This window comes from Dromiciops gliroides, chromosome 4, assembly GCF_019393635.1.
Source record: "Dromiciops gliroides isolate mDroGli1 chromosome 4, mDroGli1.pri, whole genome shotgun sequence".
Lineage (NCBI taxonomy): Eukaryota > Metazoa > Chordata > Mammalia > Microbiotheria > Microbiotheriidae > Dromiciops > Dromiciops gliroides.
The window spans coordinates 416,403,281-416,428,800 of record NC_057864.1 but is presented as its reverse complement, the minus strand read 5'-3'; the positions used below and the strand labels follow the sequence as shown (position 1 = coordinate 416,428,800).

The following is a 25,520-nucleotide window of genomic DNA, read 5'->3' as shown; positions in this document are numbered from 1 at the left end:
CTTTCCAAAGTTGTTCCTTACAACCCTGTGAGGTACATACTACAGGTAGTTACACCTATTTTACCAATGAGGAAATAAAAATGTAGAAAGGTGATATGACTTATCTAGGGTCACACAACTAGGAAGTGTTGTCAGAGGCAAGATTTGAACCTCAGATCTCCAATTAAAAACCTAATGGTCTGGAGCAGCTAGGTGGCACCGTGGATAGAGCACTGGCCCTGGATTCAGGAGGAACTGAGTTCAAATCCGACCTCAGACATTTGACACTTACTAGCTGTGTGACCCTGGGCAAGTCTCTTAACCCCAATTGCCTCACCAAAAAAACCAAAAATCAAAAAACCCTAATGGTCTTTCCACTGTACTATACTGCTTCATATATGGCAATGAAAAATAATGACAATTAATAGACAGGTGTTGAAAATCCTAACATTCCAAGAAACTTACATGATTTCTCCACTGAGACCAAATATTAATTGCTCTCAATTAGTATTATTTAAAACCCTAACAGACAATGTTGTGAAAGTGTAGCAATGTGTTGGCAAATTTGGAAAACTGAACAGTAGCTACTGGATCGAAAAAGATCAGTTTATGTCCCAATCCTAAAGAAGGGCAATGCCAAGAAATGTTCAAATTACGAAACGACTGCACCAGACTGCTCTTCTGCTAATTCTCAGATCATATATTGCTGAAGCCTAACCTGCAGAATCTTAAGTATTACTATACAGGCTGGTTTTCAAAGAGGCAGAAGAACTAGAGACCAAATTGCCAACATTAGCTGGATTATGGAGAAAGCAACAGAGTTCCAGAAAAACATCTACTTCTGCTTCACTGGCTACACTAAAATCTTTGACTGTGGCTCACAGTAAAATGTGCTATGTCCTCAAAGAGATGAGAGTACCAGATTATCTTACCTATCTCCTGAGGAAACTGTATGCAAGCCAAGAAACAACAGTTAGAACTGAACATAGAACTGATTGGCTCAAGATTGCGAGAGTATACGTCTATATATTGTCACTTTATTTATTTAACTTATTTGCAGAGTATATCATGTGAAATGCCAGGCTGGATGAATCAAAAGAAGAAACTAGGTTGCTAGGGAAAATATCAACATCTCAGATACACAGACAATACCACTCTAATAGCAGAAAGTGAAGAGGAATTAAGAAGTCTCTTGATTCAGGTGAGAGAGGACAGTGTAAAAACTGGCTTGAAGCTTACAAAAAACCCAAGATCTTGCCAACTGGTTCCATTATTTCTTGGCAAATAGAAGAAATAGAAGCAGTGGGGCAGCTAGGTGGCGCAGTGGATAGAGCACCGGCCCTGGAGTCAGGAGTACCTCAGTTCAAATCCAGCCTCAGACACTTGACACTTACCAGCTGTGTGACCCTGGGCAAGTCACTTAACCCCCATTGCCTCACAAAACAAACAAACAAAAAAAAAAAACAAAGAAATAGAAGCAGGGTCAGATTTTATATTCTTGGGTTCAAAGATCACAGATTGTAGCCATGAAATCAAAAAACATTTACTCCTTGAAAGAAAATCTATGACAAACCTGGACAGCATAATAAAAAGCAGAGGACATCATCTTGCCAAAAAAGCTCGGTATAGTCACAGCTATGGTTTTTTCCAGTAGCAATGTATGGCTGTGAGAGTTGGACTATAAGAAAAGTTGAGTGCCACAAAACTGATGCTTCCAAATTGTGCTGCTGGGAAACACTTTTCAGTCTCTTGGAAAGCAAGGAGATCAAATCAGTATATATTTAAAAAGAAATTAATTCAGGCTATTCACTGGAAGGTTAAAAAAGCCGAAGCTCAAATACTGTGGCCACATAATGAGAAGATGGGACTCACTGGAAAAGACCCTAAAGTTGTGAAAGATTGAAGGAAAAACGAAAAAGGGATGGCAGAGGATGAGATGGATAGAAAGTATCATAGAAACAATGAACATGAATTTGGACAGACTTCTAGAGACAGTGGAAGACAGAAAGGCCTGGTGTGCTATGATCCATGGGATCAAGAAGAGTCAGACATGAATGAACAATTCAATAACCACAAAAACAATTGATTAGGTAAAGTATGATCTAGTGTAACTTGGTTTCAAAGCAAGACAAGATGGGGATAGAATGACTTTATGGTACACTAGTTTCCCATCCAATTTTCCAATAGAAATTAAACTTCCAGTTCTTAATATGGCAAAATGAATAAATCTTTATTTTACTTCCTTCAGTTCTCTTCTGTGAAAAAAAAATGTATTTTATCAATATTTAATCTATAATTGATTGCAAGGATTTACATCCACAAAAGGGAATCATTTCACACAGAATTCATTAAATCATCTTTAAGAATAAAAAATAAAGTTTCAAAATGAATATGGTAAGCCATCCTTTTTTCCCCCAATAAAGATAATCTGCTTCAGGGTCCTAAATGCTGAGATATCCCTTTATATTAATTAGAAATGTGGAATTCAGGGGGCAGCTAGATGGCGCAGTGGATAGAGCACCGGCCCTGGAGTCAGGAGTACCTGAGTTCAAATCCGGCCTCAGACACTTAACACTTACTAGCTGTGTGACCCTGGGCAAGTCACTTAACCCCAATTGCCTCACTAAAAAAAAAAGAAATGTGGAATTCTGAGAACTAGATGAGACCCTAGAAGTGACCTTATACGATAACCCACTTGCAGCATGAATCTTCTTTATAACCTTCCTCCCACCCCCCAAATGGTCATTTTAGCCTATGCTTTAAGACCTTCAATAATAGGAAACTTAATACCCACCAAAAAGTGCTGCCCATAACATTTTTGGATGGCTTTAACTTTTATGGAGCTTTTCCCCAAAAGTTAGGTAAAATCTCCCTCCCTGTAACTTCCACTTGGTTCCAGATATAGTTTGGTCTTCCACAAAGCAAATTTTCAAATATTTGAATGTGCCACCCTGCGAAGTAGTATAGTGCTTTCACTAGAGACAAGAAAAAAGGTCAGGTGGCTATTTGTGGAGTATGTTTACTATAGAATGGATTCTTGTTCAGATACAGAATAAATTTCATGGCCTCTAAACTGCCTTCCAAGAGAGGCTGTGTAAAGTAAAGCTCACAAAGGCATTGTTGGTAGGAACTATAAACTAGTATAACCCTTCTGGAAAACAATTTGGAATTATGCAAATGAAGTGTCTAAAATGTATATACTCTTTGATCAAGAAACTCCACTGATGGGCATATAACTCAAGGAGGTCACTGCCAAAAAGAAAAGCAATATATATGTCATATGATTTATAGCAGCACTTTTTAGAGTTGCAAACAATTGGAAATAAAGCTGCCTATCAACTGGGGAATGACTAAACAAATTGTGGTATATGAATGAAATGGAATATTATTGAGCTATAAGAAATGGCAAACATGACATTGAGAGAAGCATGGGAAACTTAGATGAACTGATGCAAAATAATATAATCAAAACCAGGCAAACAATATACATAAAATTACAATTTAAGTGGAAAAAAAATAGAAACAGAATGTTGCAAAATTATTAAAAAAAAACAAATCAAGGTTGGTTCCAAGGAAGAGATATAAGAAGACCTATCTCCCACTCCTTTGCAGAAGATTATGGTCCTCAGGTGTTGTAACACTACATATAAAGTCAGATTTTCCAATGTGTTGATCAGTTTTTAATTTTCTTTTTGCTTCTTCCTTTTTTCCTAAGAAATTCTTTGTTATAAGGGATACCTCTCTGGGAGGCAGAGGGACACAGAAAGCAATGTATGCAATATAAAAACAATATATCAATGAATATCTATTACAAAAAATAAAATCTCTTCTATTTAAGATTCTGTGATTCTAATAATGTGCGGCACAAGAGTACATTAGCCTTTTGGCTGCCACCAAACAATGTTGAATTGTACTGGACTTCAAAGTTCAGCCCAATAAAATACGACATTGAACAGTCTGTCCAGAATTCAGAATCTCCTTCCCTGAGTGTCTACATTCTAGGTTTGATACTTAGTTGAATAACCATTTTGCTGTACTTTTCAGTCAGAGGGAGAAAAAACAGAAGTTAAAGGAGTTTAGTAATTCTGCTTTCTATCGTGTTAATATACATTTTATCCCTTCTTCAATTCTAAAAAAGCAAGAGTCCTATCTCTTTCTCCTTATGGCTTGTATCCAACACTGGTTTTAATCAGGAAAAAATAATCTCATTGTACTTATGAACTTCAGTTCATACTAGGCTTTAGCATGACATACTAAGCTTTAGCCCTGACCATGTCACTTTTCCCCGGTTTTCCTCAGTTACTCAGGTTTAGATTCTACCTTTTGTACATTTTATCCCTTTAAGTCTGAGATTATTTGATGAACTCTTTCTGCAGACACATCAGTCTCTTAAGATGTTTTTTCCTTTTCTTTCTCATCAAAATAATTTGTAACGGCATAATCAGGATCCTGTTCTTAAGGCATCAATCACTCAAGTAAATTCCCCTTTTAGATTTCCTGTTCACAGGATTCTACTCACAGAGCAGTGAAGATTATTTCACATTCCAACACTACTTCCTGTTGTTAAGGGCTAAAATTCTAGCTAAACTGTCCAAAATATCTAATGAGTGGTCGCCAATAAATTATAAGCTTTAGCAAGAGTTAGACTTTTAAGCATTTATTAAGGAGAATAAGAATTTGGTAGAGAGAGAGAGAAAGGCCTAGATTCCTATCTATTAAAGGGAGAGGGCATTTCTAGCTGCCTTCTCCACCAGCCTCCCCAGGAAAGAGAGCGAGACCGAGCGCCAGTCTCTTCCTTCCTCCTCCCACTAGCCCACGTCACTTCCTGGCGCCAAAGAAAAGACTCCTGGTCTTGCCCTCAAAGACCTTCGCTTCATGGGCGGAACTCTTCAACAGTAAGTCTCCAGCAGGTGGCGTCATTCCAATCGTTACACTATGAATTACTCATCTAATAAATTTTAAAATCAGTTTACTGGTTTGCTACAGAAAAAGTCAAAGAAAAGAAAAATATGTCATTTAACTACTCTCCAATTTTACTGACCATTGTTTTGTTTGTTCATATTAAGCTTCTGGTCAATCAAAGTTCATTTTACATCAATTGCTATAAAGCCAACTTTCTCATATTTCCATTTGTGTTTTTTTTTTTAAGTTCAAAATAGGGCTTTACATTTTGTCTAGCTGCAAAAAAAAAAACCAAACTCAAGCTGATAAAGTGCTAGGCCTAGAATCAGGAAGACCTGAGTTCAAATCCAGCCTCAGAAGTTTTTTCCTTTCCTTTTTAAAAGGATGTTGAGGGGAGCAGCTAGGTGGCGCAGTGGATAGAGCACCGACCCTGGATTCAGGAGTACCTGAGTTCAAATCCAGCCTCAGACACTTAACACTTACTAGCTGTGTGACCCTGGGCAAGTCACTTAACCCCAATTGCCTCACTTAAAAAAAAAAAAAGATGTTGAGGGAAGGGGGGGGAGGGGTGGAGGGAGAGATATTTCCTCAGTGACCACTACAGTCTTCCCTTGCCCTAAGAATGTATATTCATTTCTGAAAAAATCCTTGTAGGTCCAATTCTTGGAATATGAAAACAAACATAATGAATATTCATGGAAAATTTTTTATGTGTTCCTAAGCCCCCAAATTAATACTCAATTTGAAAAGGAAAAAAAATGGGGGACAGTTAGGTGGTGCAGTGGATAAAGCATCGGCCCTGGATTCAGGAGGACCTGAGTTCAAATCCGACCTCAGACACTTGCTAGCTGTGTGACCCTGGGCAAGCCACTTAACCCTCATTGCCCTGCCCCCCCCAAGACTCAAGTTGTGCCAAAAAACCATTGGATCCCACTAAAATGAACACAATTATTGCAATAGTAATAAGGAGACCTTGGGATTCACTGGTAGCCCAGAACTCAATGAAGGGCAACAAGTCTTTGGTTCCAAAGAGATCTAAAAATTCTTCTCTATTTTTGGTCAAATATGCGAAATGATTCCCTCCTCTTTCCCCAGGGCAGTTCCAGAACAAACCCCTCCTCACTCCTGGTTGAGGATGAGGGGAAGAGGGCAGGCAGGACTGCCCTACTATTACCCATACCTGATCTAGGGTTGGCTGAACCCAAGGCAATTCCACCCTAACCCTCGCAATTAGGGGATATGTATGTGTCCAGTTCCCTGCCCACCATTTCATTTGGAGTCATTATCTTAAACAAGAATAGTGCCTTTTCTCTTATGAGAAGAAAACTAAGGTACTGTAGAATCCTTTATACATTGCAACAAAAGTCTCTTAAGTTTCTCCATGATGGGATGCTTATTCAAAGACATTATTAAATTTGTACCATTAACAGCAGCCACAGCAATACACACACACACACACACACACACACACACACACACACGGCGCTTTTTTTTTTTTTGCTTTCCAAGCTCCTTAGTTTTTGGTTTTTGTTTGTTTTATAACTACTTCCTTAATTTTAAGAGACATGATAAAAAACAACTCAAGAACTAGGGTTTAGTTGCTCAAGAAGCAATAAAATTCAAAATGGCCTGAGTAAATGTAAAGAAATGTTTTATAAGCTCAAAACAGGCACAGTAAGTGAAACTCATCAAGTCAAGTTCTCCTAAACCAAATGAGTTTATATCGAGAGGACAACAGAGTGGACAGAGCATAGGATTTAGGAAGGGGTTTGAATCCTGCTTCAGACACAAGTTGTTTGACTTTAAGCAAATCATTTAATCTCCAAGGGCCTCCTTTCCTTAGATCCAAAATGAGGGGTTGGACCTGATAACCATGAAGATCCCTTCCAGTTCTGTATCTTTTATCCTATAACTGTATATTCTAAGTTCCATGGCATCACATCTTGTTTAATCTTTGTATCTCTCTCGGTGCTTTAGCTGAGTGCGCTCTCTCTCTCTCTCTCTCTCTCTCTCTCTCTCTCTCTCTCTCCCTCCCTCCCTCCCTCCCTCCCTGTATATAGTGAGAGAGCACATATATATTATATATGTATATAACATTGATAAGCCTTTGCTGAACTATGTAGTGAGAAAAGAGGGAAAAGGGATAGTAAACAAATTGTCTTCTTACTACTAGTGCCTTCTCCTCATACCCTGCACTCCTCGCTCCCCTTCAACTGTCCCTTTAGAAACCTCACTTCTCCCATCTACCCTAAACCTTGGATCCAAGGATCCAAGTAATGGGCTTGAGAATCTGGCAGAGTCCCAGATTTTTAGTAACCAGCAGCTATGGCAAGGAGCCAATGTTTCCAACTGCTGGAGACCAGGGAAGTGGTTCTTGGAATCTCAAATTAAAACCCAATACATTTTCTCAAAGAAACATGGAAACAAACGGTTGTTAGGTTCCACATCTGAGACTACAGTTTAGCTATACTTGGAGTAGAAGAAACCCTCACAGGGAAGTCTGGGATTGTAAGCATTTACAACACTATTCCCATGGGAAAATACATTAAATTCTAAACAACTGCCTCACAAATGATTTTGGGAACAAAGTCTGTTCGTGAATTCAATCACAAAATTTAAATATTAGTAACCTATAAACAGGGGCAGCTAGGTGGCGCAGTGGATAGAGCACCAGTCCTGGAGTCAGGAGTACCTGAGTTCAAATCTGGCCTCAGACACTTAACACTTACTATCTGTATGACCCTTGGCAAGTCACTTAACCCCAACTGCCTCACTAACGACAACAACAAAAAAGTAACCTATAAACGACATGAATGGTTATGCTCTCAGATAAGATAGCCAATTAATCAGAATATTCCATTCCTAAATCAATTTAGGCAAACTAGGTAAAATATGACAATTTAAGTTTAATGTAAATCTTTGTTGTTGTTCAGTCAGTCCAACTCTCCATGACCCCATTTGGGGTTTTCTTGGCAAAGATACTGGGGTGGTTTGCCATTTCCTTCTCCACTTCATTTTTACAGATAAGGAAACTAAGGCAAATAGGATTATGTGATTTGCCCAGGGTCACACAGCTAGTAAGTATCTGAGGCCAAATTTGGTCTCAGGAAGAAAAGTCTTCTGGACTCCAGGCCCAACATTCTATCCATTGCACCTACTTACCAATGTAAACCTTACCACCCCTTAAACTCTAATGTATTATAATGGCAGAGTGCTAACTATGGGTTTCCTCGATCAAATTTGTTCATTTATATTGTCATCATTATGTTCAGTCCTTGACCAGTTAATCCAAACACAGTTCTTAATAAAGTAAAATCTTTTTTCACTTCAAAAGCTAACTGAAGGGGCAGCTAGGTGGCGCAGTGGATAAAGCACTGGCCCTGAAGTCAGGAGGACCTGAGTTCAAATCCGACCTCAGACACTTAACACTTACTAGCTGTGTGACCTTGGGCAAGTCACTTAACCCCAATTGCCTCACCAAAAAATAAGCTAATTGAACTTCAGTTTTGGGTTGAAACCAAAGCCAAACATAAATTCTACTCAGTGGACCTACATTTCCCTCTCAGTCATATCAGAACAGGATCCCAAAGGATCAAAAACAGCATGGGAACTGCAGTTTATCAAGCAATGACCAAGTTATTTTTCAGTTCCAGTGGCTTTCATATACTTCAAGAAGTTACATTAACTTTGGAATGCTTAAAATCAATTTTTTAAAGTGGTAATAAGCACGAGATGTACCATTATTTTATAAAAAGTAGTTTTTGTTTGTTTGGTTTTTTTTTTTAGTGAGGCAATTGGGGTTAAATGACTTGCCCAGGGTCACACAGCTAATACGTGTTAAGTGTCTGAGGTCGGATTTGAACTCAGGTACTCCTGACTCCAGGGCCGGTGCTCTATCCACTGCGCCACCTGGCTGCCCCAAAAGTAGTTTTAAAATGATACTTTTGTTTAAAATTGTTGCCAAAAAATTTCAAACCTATAAACACATTGTTTAAAAAAACCCCAAAGTTGTCACAATTAAAACATATTTTATATAGCAAATAATGGAACATCCAACAAGAAGGCCACATACACATTATATTTTACATTTACCAGTATCACTGAGATATTGCTGGGAACAAAAAAGACAAATTCTAAAGGAAGAAATATATAGATCAAGTCAAATCAACAAGAATTTATTAAGCCCTTACTCTGTCAGGCACTGTGATAAGCACTATGGATACAAAAAAGGCAAAAAGTCTTATCCTCCAAGATTTTATAATCTAATGAAGGGAAAATATGGAGACAACTATGTAAGTACAATATACCAATAAATTTTGGCATAATATCAAACGAAAGGCACTAGCATTGAGGCAGACCATGAAAAACGTTCTTAAAGATGATGGGATTTTAGCTGTGGCCCGAAGAGGAAAGCCAAGAGATATAGAAGAGGAAAGAACACATTCAAGGCATGGGGACAGCAACTGAAAGGGCAGAGAGTTTGAGGAAAAGCAACAAGGCCTGTAGACTACATGAAGAGGAGTAAAGTGTAAGATGATGGAAAAATACAAAGTAACCAAGTTATGATGAACTAACAGATTTAATATTTCATTCTGGAAGAATAAGGAGCCACTGTATTATTGTGGAGTCATAAACCTCTTATTATTGACTAGTAAATAACACAGTTCATCTTACACTTTAAGATCACTTCAATAGCTGAAGTAGAAGATGAAGTGGAGTAGGGAGACACTTTTTCCATCTATACCAATCAGCAAGCAATAATCCTGGTATGAGGTGATGAGGACCTGAACCAGGTTTGGTGGCAGTGTCAAGAGGACAGAAGTGGGCATATACAAGAGATGTTGGGAAGGTAGAACTGAACTTGGCAACAGTATGGATTTGGGGTAGGGGGTAAGAGAGATTAAGGAGTAGAGGATAATGCCCTAGGTTGAAAGCCTAGGTAACTGGGAGGATGTTTGTATTGGAAAGGGGTAGGATTTTGAGGATAATGAGTTCAGTTGCAACCTTCTTAGCTACATGTAATATGAATGGACCCAAAGAACCTTTGCAAGTTTTTATATATGCTATATTGTCTCAAAGGCTATTATGTAGCACACTTTGAACACAAGATCCAACGGTTAAAAAATAAAACACACAGGACTGCTAGGTGGCACAGTGGATAGAGCATCGGCCCTGGATTTGGGAGGACCTGAGTTCAAATCCTGCCTCAGATACTTTACATACTTACTAGCTGTGTGACCCTGGGCAAGTCAACCCCAATTGCCTCACCAAAAAACCCCCAACACACCAGTAAATTTTAAATCAATTTTTTACAGGAAAAGGTTTAAAATACTACATACAATTAATAACTTAAAAGTATGTTTTACACTCAAAAACCCATTTTTTAAAATTCTCATATACTACAAGTATTCTAAATGTATAGAACTGTCAGGGTTTTGTGCTATTAAAGGTACACTGCTAAATATTTAACTGTATAACAAAAATATTTGTAAGATAATTAAAAGACATAATGATGGCTTAATCTTGATATCACAATTATATCTATAATCAAATTATAAAAAACCTGTCCAAGGAATTAGAAGAAAACTAGACAAGCAGACATAACCTATTCAAGTTGACATTTCTCAGTAGTTATAAGTAGTTGCATACTACCACAAAGAACCATCAAAAATTGGTCAAAATTAATTTATATAACTGGAAATCTGGCATCAGTTTATCAATGAACACTGCAATGATAAGAATCAGTTGATTAGGGGGTAGAGCCAAAATGGCGGAGGAAACACATTAAACTCACAGAGCTCCTGATACAATTACCCCAAAAACAGCAATAAAAAGAAACCCCTGGAGCAGAAAAACCCACAAAAATACAGGCTAAGATTTATTTTCCAGATATAGATAAATTAAAGGGGGCCGTGCTGGGCTACGAGTAAAGTCCAACCCCGAGAACACAATGACAGAAACCCCAAGCATGCCACACCAGAGGAATTTACCCCAGAGCCCCAGGGGATGGGGCACAGGTTCATCAAAGCTAAAAACCACTACAGCGCTCTGCTGGCTGGTTAACTAGTAAGTTGGCTTGAGGTTATCTTTGGACTAGAGAACAGGCCAGGAGAGAGTAAAACCTGCCCTCCCTCAAACCCAAATACCTGGGACCTTTTGAAGCTGGGAACAGGAGTGGAGCTGAGAAGCAGCCTACCCCCCTACCCCCGCCCCCCCCCCCCCCCCCGAGTTTAAAATCAAGTAAAAGACGAGCAAGCAAAGGAAGTTCAGAACTATAGAAAGCTTGTTCAGTGACAAGGAAGATCAAGATGCAGCCTCAGATGAGGAATTCAACCACAGGGCCCCTACATCCAAAGTTTCCAAGAAAACTATGAACTGGTCTCAGGCCATGGAAGCTCTCAAAAGGGACTTTGAAGAGAAAGTAGGAGAGATAGAACAAAGATGTAGAGAAAGAGAGGAAGGAATGGAAAGAGAAATGAGAGCAATGCAGGAGAGTCATGAGAAAAAAGTCAATAGTTTGAAAAGACAAATGGAAAAGGAGATTAAAAAATTGTCTGATGAAAATAATTGCCTAAGAATTAGGATTGAACAAATGGAAGCTAGTGACCTTATGAGAAACCAAGACACAGTAAAGCAAATCCAATTGAATGAAAAAATAGAGGGCAATGTGAAATATCTGTCTCCTTGGAAAAACAGCTGATCTGGAAAATAAATCTAGGAGAGATCATTTGAAAATCATCGGACTACCTGAAAACCATGACCAAAACAAGATCTTAGACACCATCCTCCAAGAGATTGTGAGGGAAAATTGCCCTAATATTCTAGAAGCAGAAGCTAAAATAGAAATTGAAAGAATCCACCAATCACCTCCTGAGAGAGATCCCAAAAGGAAAACCTCCAGGAATATTATAGCCAAATTCCAGAACCCCCACGTCAAAGAGAAAATATTGCAAGCAGCTAGAAAAAAGGAATTCAAATACTGTGGAGCTACGATAAGGATAAAGCAAGATCTAGCAGCTTCTACATTAAAGAACAGGAGGGCATGGAAGAAAAATTTAGAAAACAGAATTAGCTCAAAGGCCATAACCTCATCAGAGTGGGCTCAAGGAGGGAATAACACATACACTCAATTGGGAAGAGTAATCTATTTAACCCTACAGGAAAGTAGGAGGGGAAGAGGATAAGGAGGGAAGGGTGAATGAAGGGAGGGTAGAGCAGGGGAGGGGGCAGTCACTAGCAAAACACTTTTGAGGAGGAATAGGGCAAAACGAGATAGGGTAATATAAATAAATAGGGTAAATATCATTGGAAGGGAATGGGATGGAGGTTATGATTGACTACAATGTCAAAATGTTTGTTACCTACTCTGCTGGGCTATTGTGAAGAAAATTCTCTGTCAAGTTCAAGGTACTATATAAAAATTATGATGAACAGGATGCTATCAGAAAAACCTGGAAAGACCCACATGAACTGAAGCAGAGAGAAATGTACCGTATACAAAATAACAGCATTAGTGTAAGATGATCTGCTGGGAAGCTCGTGGTTATTTTCAGCAAGGCAATAATCCAATATAACTCTGAAGAACTTAAGAAAATTGTAGTCCATCTACAGAGAAAGAACTGATGGTATCTGAAAATAGACTGAAACACATTTTTTTTTTACAATTCCTTAATCTGAAGTTTTGTTTTTATTTGTTTTCTCCCACAACCTAGCTAATGTAGAGTTGTTTTCCATGACTACTCATGTATAATCTATATTGAATTATTTGAGTTCTTGGGGTGGGAGTGGGAAGGGAGGGAGGAAGAGAAGTTGGAACACAAAGGTTTTTTTTTTAAATTGATGTCAAAATTTGCTTTTACATGTAATTTGGAAAATAAAATTCTAAAAAAAAAAAAGAATCAATTGATTATCACTGTTCAGAATATAAGTAAAACCCTTTTTAAGTTAGTTTTTAAAAATCAAATATCCATGGCTCAGTGAAGTCAGGAGGACCTGAGTTCAAATCTGGCCTCAGACACCTGACACTTACTAGCTGTGTGACTCTGGGCAAATCACTTAACCGCAAATGCCTCACCAAAAAACCAAAAAACGAACAACAACAAAAAAAAACAAACAAAAAAAATCAAATATCCATAAAAGTAGGTCCAATGCCAAATTAAAAATAAAATCTCCAAGTATTAAAATAATCTCCAATTTAGGTATTATTTCTAGTGATCCTGTTGAAATAAATGTTGTTTTATCAAATCTTTTTAAAAGTTTCATGGTTTTTGAAAAATTAAAAAAAAAATTTACAAACAAAACATGTATCAACTTAAAAGAGTAACTTATACCAATCAATCACATTCTTCACTAAATAATCTGTGATACCGTTGGTTCTGAGAAAAATAAGAAAAGCTATGAATTTTAAAAACAGTATTATATGATTTAGTACCATTAGCAACAGGCATTTCTTGGGAAATAAATTTTGAAATACTTTTCAATTTTTGCAGAATTTGACTTTGAAATCAAAGTTTCCATCACTGTAAAATTTGACAATTGATATATTATTTATCTTTGTGGAATTAATTTGCATTCCTAACCCTTTTTCATTGGCAGTAATCATAATTAAGGCACAATGGTCAAGCACTTATCAGCTTTGAGGCTAGGGAATTAGGCACAATAGAGTGTTGGATGTCAAGAAAAGCCAAGTAAGGGTTTTAAAAAATTCCCCAATTTGATCAAAACAATTCCCAAATAGATAATTGAGAGTTGTCTGCATGTATTCAAGTCCAAAAGCCAGTTTTCAATTTAAGCATAGAAGACCCAAACAATACTCTAAACTTGATAATCATTAAGGGTTTTTGGACAAAAATATATAAATGAATTGGTTGAAAACTTCAGAGGGATTTATTACAATCCTGATGGCAAGAGAAAAAAGGATTAATCACCCTGTCATTTTTGGCAAGCCACTGTATCCTTCCCAAGATTATAAGCAATTGGGAACCAAAAACAAAAAACACCAGAGATGAGCTTAGTTTTAGATAATACTGAGATCAATGAACAGAACTTAATAATACCTACCATTTTAAGTCTGCAAAGCACTTTCCCAGCTTATGTTACCTTCACAACTATGGTAGGAAGAATTATTACTCTGACTGACAAGGAAGGAAACTAAGGCAAAAGGAGATTAAATGACCTTTCCCAACTGCCAAGGTCCAATGACTAATCAGCAACAGAATCAGGACCATAGACAAGTCTGCTCATTCCACTGTGATACTCTTTCAGCCCAAGAAAGATTCCTACTGTTTTCAGGTCTTCCAAGTAAGCTCCTAACACTTTCTCAAAATATTAGACAGGACCAATATTATTTTTAGTCTAAAATGTGCAGATCATGTCATATCCCTACTGTGTACCTAGGGTTTCTATTGAACTATTTTAGCTACAGCCTAATCTTTGATATTTTAGGCAAAGGGCTTCTCCAGATCCAGTGCAAACAGGTTTCTAGTGGTAAAGGCAGATACTTCCAGACCTGTTTAAATTGGTTACACAGCATCCTACAATATAAGTAGTTTAGGAAACAGATCCAAAGTAGTTTAAGGATAGAGATGCAAAAGCCTCCAGTAAGCTATTTCTGAGCTCTGAATTTTCAAAGTCCCTTTCAGATGATTTCACAAGCAATTCACAAACAACCCTTCAAATACCAATTAGAAGTTAGGAAATTAAGGTTCCATGAAACTGCAACTCCTATAATCATAATTGCATTATGGGTTTTTTCCCCAAGTGTATGCCTTCTAGATTCTACTATGAGACTATTAGCTTCTAAAAGGCAGAGGCTATGTTTTCTTTCGTCTCCCACACTTTCTCAACATACTAGGTATTTATTTGATAATGATTCTATTAGAGAGGTTATAACATTAAGACTGAGAACAATATGTTTTGAAAGAGAATCTGATAGATTTTTTTTCTTTTCGGGGCAATGAGGGTTAAGTGACTTGCCCAGAGTCACACAGCTAGTAAGTGTCCAGTGTCTGAGGTAGGATTTGAACTCAGGTCCTCCTGAATCTAGGGCCGGTGCTTTATCCACTGCACCACCTAGCCGCCCCTGAATCTGATAGATTTTTAAGGTTGAAAGACATAGGGTTGGGGACTAGACCTGTGATTTCAACTTCTACCAAAAGCAAGTTGGCACCTTATCTCCAATTTATAATCTTAGAAGCTATCAGAACATTGAGAAAGTCAAGTGGCTTGCACAGATAGGGTCACAAAGCCTATGTGTGTCAGAAGCAGGATTTGTATACAGGTCTCAATGAATCTGAGGACAACCTATTCAATATGTCATGCTACCCCCAGTGGGTTGAAAAAGCACAAGAACTGAAGTCAGAGGACCTGGGTCAAATCCTCATTCGTTGACTTACTATCTTATCTGTGACCTTGGACAAGTCGCTTAACTTCTCTGGGTCTATTTCCTCATTTGTAAAATTAAGTTGAACTAAATGATCTGTATCTACACTTTCAACTCTAAATCTCTGATTTTCCTGATTGGAAATTACCCCTTCCAGAGCACCATTTCAGGTTTTCTTTTAAGTCCTAACTAAAAGCTTACCTTCTACAAGAATTTTTTTCCAACTCTTCTAAATTCTAGTGCCTCCCCTGTTAATTATTTCCTATTTATATGGTATATAGCTTGTTTGTACATATTTGTTTGTCTCCCTCATTGGACTGTAAACTCCTTGAAGGCATGAACTGTCTTTTGCCTCTTTTCTGTATCCCCCAACACTCTGCTCCTCACACAGAGTAAATGCTTAATAAATATTTGATCACTTCCTCCACACCAAAAACCTGGCTCCTGCCCTCTCCTTTCCTTTTTGGAAGAATGACCCTAACCATATAAACGCTAGCATTGTTTCTGGACGGGATACAACAGTCTATTTTCCTATGGCCACATTCACCATGTCTGAAACTTTCAGGACCAAGTGCTCCTCCCTGGACAGCACGGTCAATGTGTATGGCTTTGCCTTCAGGACAAAAGCTACCTTTGCTTTTTTCATTTGTATTCTTAGCACTTAACACAGTGCTTAGCACAGATTAATAAATGCATTTTCAATGTATCGATCAGTTATCCTGACTTTTCTTTTCCCCTCTATGGCAAATACTCTTTGTCATATAGAATGCCTCTCTAGGAGGAAAAGGGGGGAGATATACATGGGATACTACAGTTATGTAAAAAACCAGAAAATATCAATGCAATAATAGAATCTGAAGGGATGTTACCTGTCTCCTAGTCTAATCTACCCAATTTAGGAATACCCCTCCTATAACAACCCTGAAATATCCATTTCTCCTGAATATTTCCAATGGCAAGGTACTAACTCACTTACATGGCAGCCATTACATTTGTGGGGACAGCTGTAAGGGGTAAAGCAGCATAAGGCAGTTTACTCACCCTTGTTTTTTTGTTTTTTGTTTTTTTGCGGGGCAATGGGGGTTAAGTGACTTGCCCAGGGTCACACAGCCAGTAAGTGTCAAGTGTCTGAGGCTGGATTTGAACTCAGGTACTCCTGAATCCAGGGCCACTGCTTTATCCACTGCGCCACCTAGCTGCCCCCCTCACCCTTGTTTTTAACCAAATTATGGCCACCACGACTCCATCAGATACCTTTCTTGTGTTCTTCCTTAACTCCATTGACTTAAAAAAAGCAACCCTGAAGGATTAGCATTACTAATTATTTGATATAAGTAGCACCAACAGTAGTGAATTGGGAGAAACTATCAAGAGACGAACCTTTAACCTTTCTGCTACTAAATGACAAAAGGTTGACAAACTTGCTAATTTTTCTGTGCCAGATTCTGTCAACCTCTGCTCTTCTGAACTACATAAACTCTCAACCTAGGCAATATTTGGGCTGTTACTCAATGTTTCCAATCAAAAAAATTCTTTCTACCTTCACCAATCATGTAAAAAAAACTCTAATAGGCATTTATCACAAAACATACTTTGTTAATGGTCTAAATCAATCAATAAGTATTCACTGAATGCCTACCATTTTTTCCAATTGTAATAGCATTTTTTTCAGTTACATATAAAGATAGTTTTCAACATTTGTTTTTATAAGATTTGGGGTTTCAGACTTTTCTCCCTCCTTCCCTTCCCTCTCCCCAAGACAGCAAGCAATCTGATATAGGTCATATACATATATACATACACACGCACACATATATATGTGTATATACACACACATACATACATGCACACATATATACACACAACACACAGTCACATTAAACATATTTCTACATAAGTCATGTTGTGAAAGAAGAATCAGAACAAAAGGGAAAAAACAAAAACAAAAAAGAGTTGAAATAGTATCTGCATTCAGATTCCACAGTTCTTTGTTTTGGATGTGGAGAACATTTTCCATCACGAGTCCTTTGGAGTTGTCTTGGGTTTTTTTGGTTTTGTTTTGTTTTACAGGCAATGAGGGTTAAGTGACTTGCCCAGGGTCACACAGCAAGTAAGTATCAAGTGTCTGGGGTTGCATTTGAACTCAGGTGCTCCTGAATCCAGGGCCAGTGCTTTATCCACTGTGCCACCCAGCTGCCCCTCTGGAATTGTCTTGGATCACTGTACTGCTGAGAGGAGCTAAGTCTATCACAGTTGATCATCACACAATGTTGCTGTTACTGTGTACAATGTTCTCCTGGTTCTGCTCACTTCATTCAGCATCAGTCCACTTAAGTCTTTCCAGGTTTTTCTGAAATCTGTATACTCATCATTTCTTATAGCACAACAGTATTCTCCATTACATTCATATACCACAACTTGTTCAGCCATTTCCCAATTGATGGGTATCCTCCTCGATTTTCAATTCTTTGCCACCACAAAGAGAGCTGCTAGAAATGTTTTTGTACATGTGGGTCCTTTTCCTTTTTTTTAGGCTCTCTTTGGAATACAAACCTAGGAGTGGTATTACTGGGTAAAAGTAATGCACAGCCCCATATCTCTTTGGGCACAGTTCCAAATTGCTTTCCAGAATGGCTGGATCAGTTCACAATTCCACCAACAATAATACATTGTTACAATTTTTCCACAGCTTCTCCAATATTTATTATTTTCCTTCTTTGTCATATTAACTAATCTGATAGGTGTGAGGTGGTACCTCAGAGTTGTTTTAATTTGCATTTCTCTAATCAATAGTGATTTAGAGCATTTTTTCATATAGATGGCTTTGATTTCATCTGAAAACTGCCTGTTCATATCCTTTGACCATTTCTCAATTGGGGAATGACTTATATTCTCATAAATTTGATTTAATTCCCTATATATTTTAGAAATGAGGCCTTTATCAGAAACATTGGAGTGCCTACTATTTTCTAGGCACTATGCTAAACACTGAAGACACAAGGACAAAGGTGACATGGACTCTGTCCTCAAGAAACTTACACTATCACAAGAGTCAAGAATGTGTGTGTGTGTGTGTGTGTGTGTGTGTGTGTGTGTGTGTGTGTACACAAAAGTTATTATTAAAGCTTAAAACTGCACTAAGACTTTTGGGGACTTCTGTTATATGCAATGCAATTAAATCTTTTTTAAGCAGGAAGTAGTGACTGTGGTAGAAGGGGAAAGATCCAGAAAGGCTTCATATAGGTGGCACTTGAATTTCATCTTACAGAAAAATGGGGATGGTAAGAGGCGTAGGGGAGGAAGGAATCTATTCCAAGCATGAAGGACAGTCAGTCACTGCAAAAGCACAGAAACCTGAAATGAAATGGTATATATGAGGAACAGTAGGGAGGCCAGCTTTGGGAGAAGTGTGGAGTGTATGAGGAGGGAGTCAGTTAATAAACATTTCTTAAGTAAATACTATGAGCCAGATATTGTGCTAAGTGCTGCAGAGTTCAATGTATAATGGAGGAGAATGCATGAAAACAACTATGTACAAAGATACATACAGGATAAATTGGAGTTAATCAACAAACTGAAGTCACTAGAATTAAGAGGGATTGGGAAATGTTTCCTGTAAAAAGATGAAATTCTGGCTCAGATTTAAAAAAGGAAAGCCAGGGGGCAGCTAAGTGGCAAAGTGGATATAGCACTGGTCTGAATTCAGGAGGACCTGAGTTCAAATCTGGCCTCAGACACTTGATACTTACTAGCTGTGACCCTAGGCAAGTCACTTAACCCTCACTGCCCCCCCCCCAAAAAAAAGGAAAGCCAAAAAACAGAGATGAGGGAAAGAATTCCAGGCAAGGTAAATAACCAATGAAAACGTTCCATTTGGGTATGTCAAGTTCAAGGAAGCCAGTGTTACTGGATGTTGGGGGTGGGGTGGGGTTGGAGGGTATAAGACTGGAAAGGTGTGGGGGTAGGAGTCAATTATGAAGGGTTTTGAATGCCAAACAGGATTTTATATTTGATCCTAGAGGTGATAAGGAGCCACTTGAATTTCTTGAATGGGGGGTTGAGGAGTGAGGGGAAGCTGACATGATCAGACCTGGGTTTTAGGAAGATCACACTGATAGTTGAGGGTGGACTCAAATAGGCAGAAAACCAACCAACAGGCTATTAAAATAATAAAGGAATGAAGTGAAGGCCTGCATCAGGTTGGTGCCAGTGTCAAAGAGAAGGGAGCATATATTAGAGATGTTAGGAAAATAAAATAAGCAAGCCGAAAGGCCTTGACTGCAGATTGGATTTGGGATGGTAAGAGTGAGAACGAAGTTGCAAGCCTGGAGGTATTAGGATGATAGTAATGCCCTCAACTGTAACAGGGAAGTAAAGGAATAAAGGAGAGCACTGGAAGGGGACCTGGAGATAAATACAGTTTTGGATATGTTCAGCTTGAGATATCTAACAAGCAACTGGAAATGTGACACTAGAGGTTAGCAGAGATGTTAGGGCTAGATATATAGATTTGAGAATCATCAGTATAGAGATGATCATTGAATCCATGGGGAAAAAAACCAAGTGAAACAGGATAGAGAACAAAAGAGTGCCCAGGACAGAACCTTGAGGGACATTCCTATGACTTGGATGAAGATACATTAAATAAGACTAAAGCCACAGGCAGGCTGGTAGAAAAAGAAACAAGAGAACAGTGTCCCCAAAAAAACTCAAAAACACAAACACACCAAAACAAACCAAAACAATAGAGTACAAAGGAGAAAATGGTGATCATAGTGTCAAAAGCTGCAGAGATGAAGAAGGATGAGGATGAGAAAAGGCCATTAGATTTTGCAGTTTAAAAAAAAATCGCTGTTAACAGTTTCAGTTGAATGATAAACTCCAAAGCCAAAGTGGAGAAGGTTAAGAAAAGAATAAGAGGAAAGGAAGAGGAGGCACCTATCGTAGGAGAGATAGTGGAATAGGGGATGGTCAGATCAGTAAAGGTTTTTTGAGAATGGGGTAGACATGGGCATAGTTCAGTAGGAAACAGTAGATAGGAAGACCAAAAATTAGTGAAAGAGTGGGGAAAAGAGAGGGTAAACTGCTGGAGAAAGTGAGATCACTTGTGCACATAGAAGGCCACCTCAATAGACAAGACAGGAATCAGAGGAGACAGTGGCAAAAAGGCATCTTGGAGATAGGAAATGAGGAAGGGAAAAGGGGGAGCTCTCAGCAAATGGCCTCAATCAATTTTCAGTAAAATACTAGCCAGCTGAGTAGGGGGAAAGGGAGTCATGGGAGGTTTGAGGAGGGATGAAAAGGTTTAGCATAGATGACATGGTCAGTGGCATATGAGTTAATTAGGGATGTGTAGAAGCAATTAGGACCCAGTTATGGTTATGTAACAGAAACCTGTAGTACACACTGTCAGAAATTTCATGATCTTCTTCCAGTTTGATTCAGCAGCTGTTAACCTGCAAAGGTAACAGACAGTAAGAATGATCCAAGGTAGAGGCTTGGCAGAGCAAGCGACTCATGAGGACAGTACAGAGTTAAATTAGTTTACCAAGAGTGTAGCTATCAAAGAGGTGATAACCTGATAAAGGACTGAGGGGGTGAAAGGACTGGAAGTCATAGTATAGATAAAGAATACGTTTTGAGATTGCAAGGCAGAGTGAGAAGTGGAATGACACTAGATTATGATCAGATAAAGTGATAGCCATAGATTGAGTGAACCTCAAAGGAGGAGAGGTTCCTGAGTGATGGTAGTAGAGGGAGAACCTTGCAGTGGCAATGGGGATCAAGAAGTATTCTAACTCCCCCACCTCTGGAGAATGGGAAAGGGGAATGAGAGAAGGTTAGTCACAGAAGTTGTGTCATGAAGAGGGAGTCAGGTATCAATAAGAGCCAGAAGATGGAAGAAATGGGAAAGGAAAAGATTTAAGATGAAAACAAACTTGTTACCTACAGTGCATAGCTTTAGAAGAGGACCATGGGGGCAGCTAGGTGGCACAGTGGATCAAGCACTGGCCCTGAAGTCAGGAGGACCTGAGTTCAAATCCGGCCTCAGACATTTGACACTTACTAGCTGTGTGACCCTGGGCAAGTCACTTAACCCCAACTGCCTCACCAAAAAAAAGAAGAAGAAGAAGAGAACCATGGTGGACAGAAGCAGGGACTGGTTTAAGGGTAATGGGGATAAGGGATCAGGAGTTTGAATGATGTCACCCAAAAATTCAGAATCATCGGGATGGAGAAGATATGATCAAATGAGAATTTGTTCATTCTTAAGGAATGAGTTCTGAGTAGGTTTTCATTCTCCAAAGGGTGGAGTTCTCTCAGGACCGTAGGCAGTTCGGGAGAGGGGACAATAGACTGAAAACAGCAGACAAACAAGGTTGGTTGAAAGCCTTTAAATTACAAATAGAGGAATGTACATTTGACTTTATATTTGATTTTAAAAGTAATGGAGAGCCATTAGAGTTTACAGAGTAACATGGTAAATGTGCTTAGTCAGAACTGTGCTTTAGGAAAATTGCTATGTCAGTTCCTGTCACTACATGTCTCTTTATAGCCATGATCTTCTAGTTGATAGCAGTCCTCATTTTGGGAAAATAACAAAAGAAAAATCTCTTGAAATGGAAAATCAAACTTGAAATCTTTTTCTGCCAAAGGAAAAATCTCACAGCCAATCTTACAAATAGCTTTCTACAGGGGCAACTAGATGGCACAGTGGATAGAGCACCGGCCCTGGATTCAGGAGGACCTGAGTTCAAACCCGGCCTCAGACACTTAACACTTACTAGTTGTGTGATCCTGGGCAAGTCACTTAACCCCAATTGCTTCACAAAAACAAAAACAAACAAATAGCTTTCTACTGATCCAGAAGTGGCTACCCTGATAGACTACTATTAATCTTTACAGATATGAGAAAAAACATAGAATATGTTAAACATTAAATGAATTTACTTTTCTATATGTATCAAATCTGTAGAGAAATATCTTTCTTCAATAGTACATTCCAGGAATTGTCATAAGCTTTTCTATTTCAATAAATTATCCTAAAAACAAGTAAAAAATTCATTAAAATATTACTTTGGGGGAGGTTTTCTAGAGTAGAGAAACAAAGATAATTTTCAGAATGTCCTATTCCCAGCACTAACATTAGCTAGCTAAAGAGTGTGACAAAGCCAATTTCCCAGTTTCAATTTCCCTACCTGTTAAATTGGATTATCACTATCTGTTCCCTCTCTATCTCAAATGAAAGTTATATGTTCAGGCCAAATGAAATCATATCTGTGGAAACCTTGTCATGAAATATTAACGAAGACAATCCTTTCAGTCCACAAATATTTGGTTGGGCACATTATTAACAAGAAACCATGGGGAAATATATATATATGTATGTATGTATGTATGATGTGAAAAAGCCATGTTGGGGGGTGTTAGCAGGGTAAGAGGATGAACAACAATCTTTGGGGGAGAAAGGAGGACTGACTATGTGGTTTCTGATATATTAACAACGAAGGCTGTTATGGTTATTTAGTTTTCCAAATCTGTAAAATGAGGGAGCTGAACTAGAAGGTTCATCTAAGGTCTGCATTAGCTCTACAATTTTAAACCTGGGTCTACACAGATATGGTTGAAGGTATGTAGGTAGGGTGGAAAAAGTGTCTAGATCTGTGATTTCATTGGCAGAAGTACTTCCAATGAAGAAACTTCCTCTACACAAAACAGATCTGAAACTGTTTTGCAACTTAATATCTTATTAGTTTCTAGGGTCACAGAAAGGTTAAGTGACTTATCCAGGGTCACACAGTGAAGTATATATCAGAAGTAGGATTAGAACTCAAATTAATATTACTATTTTCTTTAATGTTAAAATAATTTGTGAACACAAGTCAAGAAGCAGGTGAATAACCAAATGAAGTATTCTAGGTAGCTTTTAGTATTTTGAAAAGACTTTCTGAAGGCAAAGGAATCCTTAAATATAATTTCAAACATTTTTACTTTAAGATTCTGAAATTTTTACCTTGCATTGTTTTTCAAGCTATCATTCCAAGTACAATGCAATGTTCCAAGTTTCAAACAGTACAGAATACTTTATATTCACAAATGTAAAACTGTTTCCTGTCCACAACTTCTTAAAGCTGTCTGTCACTCAAAATGGTTCCATTTCAAGAATTGTGGAACCTTAAAAAAAAAAAGTACACAGTGCATGATGTGCATCTTATTGGAACCAAAATAGATATTTTAAATGTATTTTTTTTGTAATGTGCTAAACAAAGTATTCAGAGCTAGTAATAAAAAACATGAAAATTAAAACCAGTCTGTAAACAAGCTATACAAGAAGGCCACATGGAATCAATCTAAAAGGAAAAGCTTCTGCTACTACCAAAGGATGTGTAGTAAAGTAATATTAGACAGTATTTACATATTTTTAGCCATGGATTGACCTCACATTTTGTGCTCCACTGTTTTATGCAGAAGAATATTTCTATTTTCCTAGTTTGGTCGGATGATTTCTAACTGGAGTAACCAACGCAAAATTTCTCATACGTCCTTCCCATTGTTCCCACTTCATTCTTCTAATTACCCCCAATATTCCCGAATGCCCTCCTCCAACTGCAAAAACCAAATTCTGTGACTAAGAACCCTAGACTGGAAACCAAGAGACCTGAGATTTCGTTGTCTGGTTCTGCCAATAATTTACTTAGAATTTGGGGGTTTGTAGCTAAAATTCTTTAAGTCGTCGATATCCTCAGTTATAAAACAACAAAAACCCAGCCCTGAAACCCCATCTGGGCAGTAATACACAACTGCTGCCTGCCAAGAATATATGAAGAACCCAATTTAAGGAAATAAAGTCAAGGAAACTTCACAAGTTCCGTCCTGCATTTCCTCACTTAGTCGTGTGTCCTTCCCCTTCCCCGCCCCCCGTATCTCTTGAGACCTAACTGCCTTTTCCCCATCCCCGTTAGTCATTGCTGCCTGCCCTCCCCCACCTCCAACACCCCAATTCTTTCTTGTTCCTCTTGTCTGTCTCTTCACTTTCCGCCCCCCAGGGTCCCTTCCTGTCCGTTTACTCTCTTCCCCCACAGCACCCCCACCTGGAGTGGTAAACTACTCTTCTCCCCAGGGCCCCCCCTTCTCGTCACCAGGTTTCATCCTACCCCTCCACTAACCGTCCCCCGCCCCCAGGTTCCTTCCTGCCCATCCAGTCGCTCGACCCTAACACGACCCCCACCCCCACCTCGCCACGGTTTCCTCCTGATTCCCCCACCTCGCACCGAGCTCCTTTCCACCCACCCTTTTCACACTCCTCTCACCCAGAGCACCCGCTCCCCCCACCCACCCTAGCGTCCATCTTTCCCCCTTTATCCAGCCCTCCCCTCCCCTCCCCCCTCTCCCAGTCTTCCGTGTCCCGGAAGCGCTGGGTCCCAGTCCAAGATTTCTCACCTCATTCGGTCACTTCAGTGGTGCCAACCGCTTCATACAGGAAAAAATAAAAATTAAAAAATAAGAAAATTTTAAAAATAAAAAAATAAACTAAAATCACGTCCCCCTGGGCGTTTCCCCCCCTTCAGAATCTGCGCCCTCGCCAGGCACCAGCCACACCGGGCTGCACACCCAAGAAAACACACGCCGAGGTCCTTAGGAGCGGGGCTTAAGAGGAAGGTTGAGGGGGACGGGGGTGGAGGGGGGGGTGCTCACACCCGCCTCCAACACAACCCCGCTTCGCTACGGCCCTTCGCCATTTTGGTTTCCCGCGGAGTGCCAGTGCATTATGGGAGCGCGAAGGAGTCCTTGCGCCGAATGGCAGCTCTCCAGAGCCGCGGGGGGGCGGGCTCTGCGAGGCGGCCGCGGAAGGACGCGGTGCCCTTCGGCTCCGGCCGTGGGTGAACAAAGAAGGACTCTTTTAACTGCTCGGTCGACGGAAATAGGATTCTTCCGCCGCCGGCACTAACACAATAGTGCTGCCGGGGGAGTTCGTGCTGTTGTTTCCCGGCGGTCCGGGGGCTGGTGGTGCGGGATGGCGCTCGGCTCCCACCTCGCCGACTAGCCGTCCTTTTAGTTGTAAATTATTATTGTTGTTTCAGAACAGAGTCTATAACCTCCACTCCCTCAAGCTTCATTTCCACTACTCGAGAGCTAACTCGCTGCTTTACAAAAGATGCACTCCCTCCACCCGTCTTGTCCTTTGCTCTTATCCCCAGGCCTGCCCGGGGACCCCTCTAATTTCTCAGTCCAGGTTTCTTCTTGAAAGAGCATTAGA

General features: G+C 39.3%; 1 protein-coding gene across 2 annotated transcripts in view; it reads right to left on the bottom strand.

Annotated features, from left to right (window-relative positions):
- Positions 1-24,990, bottom strand: part of MTF2 (metal response element binding transcription factor 2) — a 65,744-nt gene extending 40,754 nt beyond the window's left edge. For both annotated transcript variants that reach the window (XM_044002107.1, XM_044002108.1), the window contains exon 1: positions 24,704-24,990. In XM_044002107.1, the coding sequence (XP_043858042.1) occupies positions 24,704-24,708 (5 nt within the window). In that variant the 5' untranslated portion in view covers positions 24,709-24,990. The remainder of the gene's footprint in view (positions 1-24,703) is intronic.
- Between the last annotated feature and the right edge of the window lie 530 nt (positions 24,991-25,520).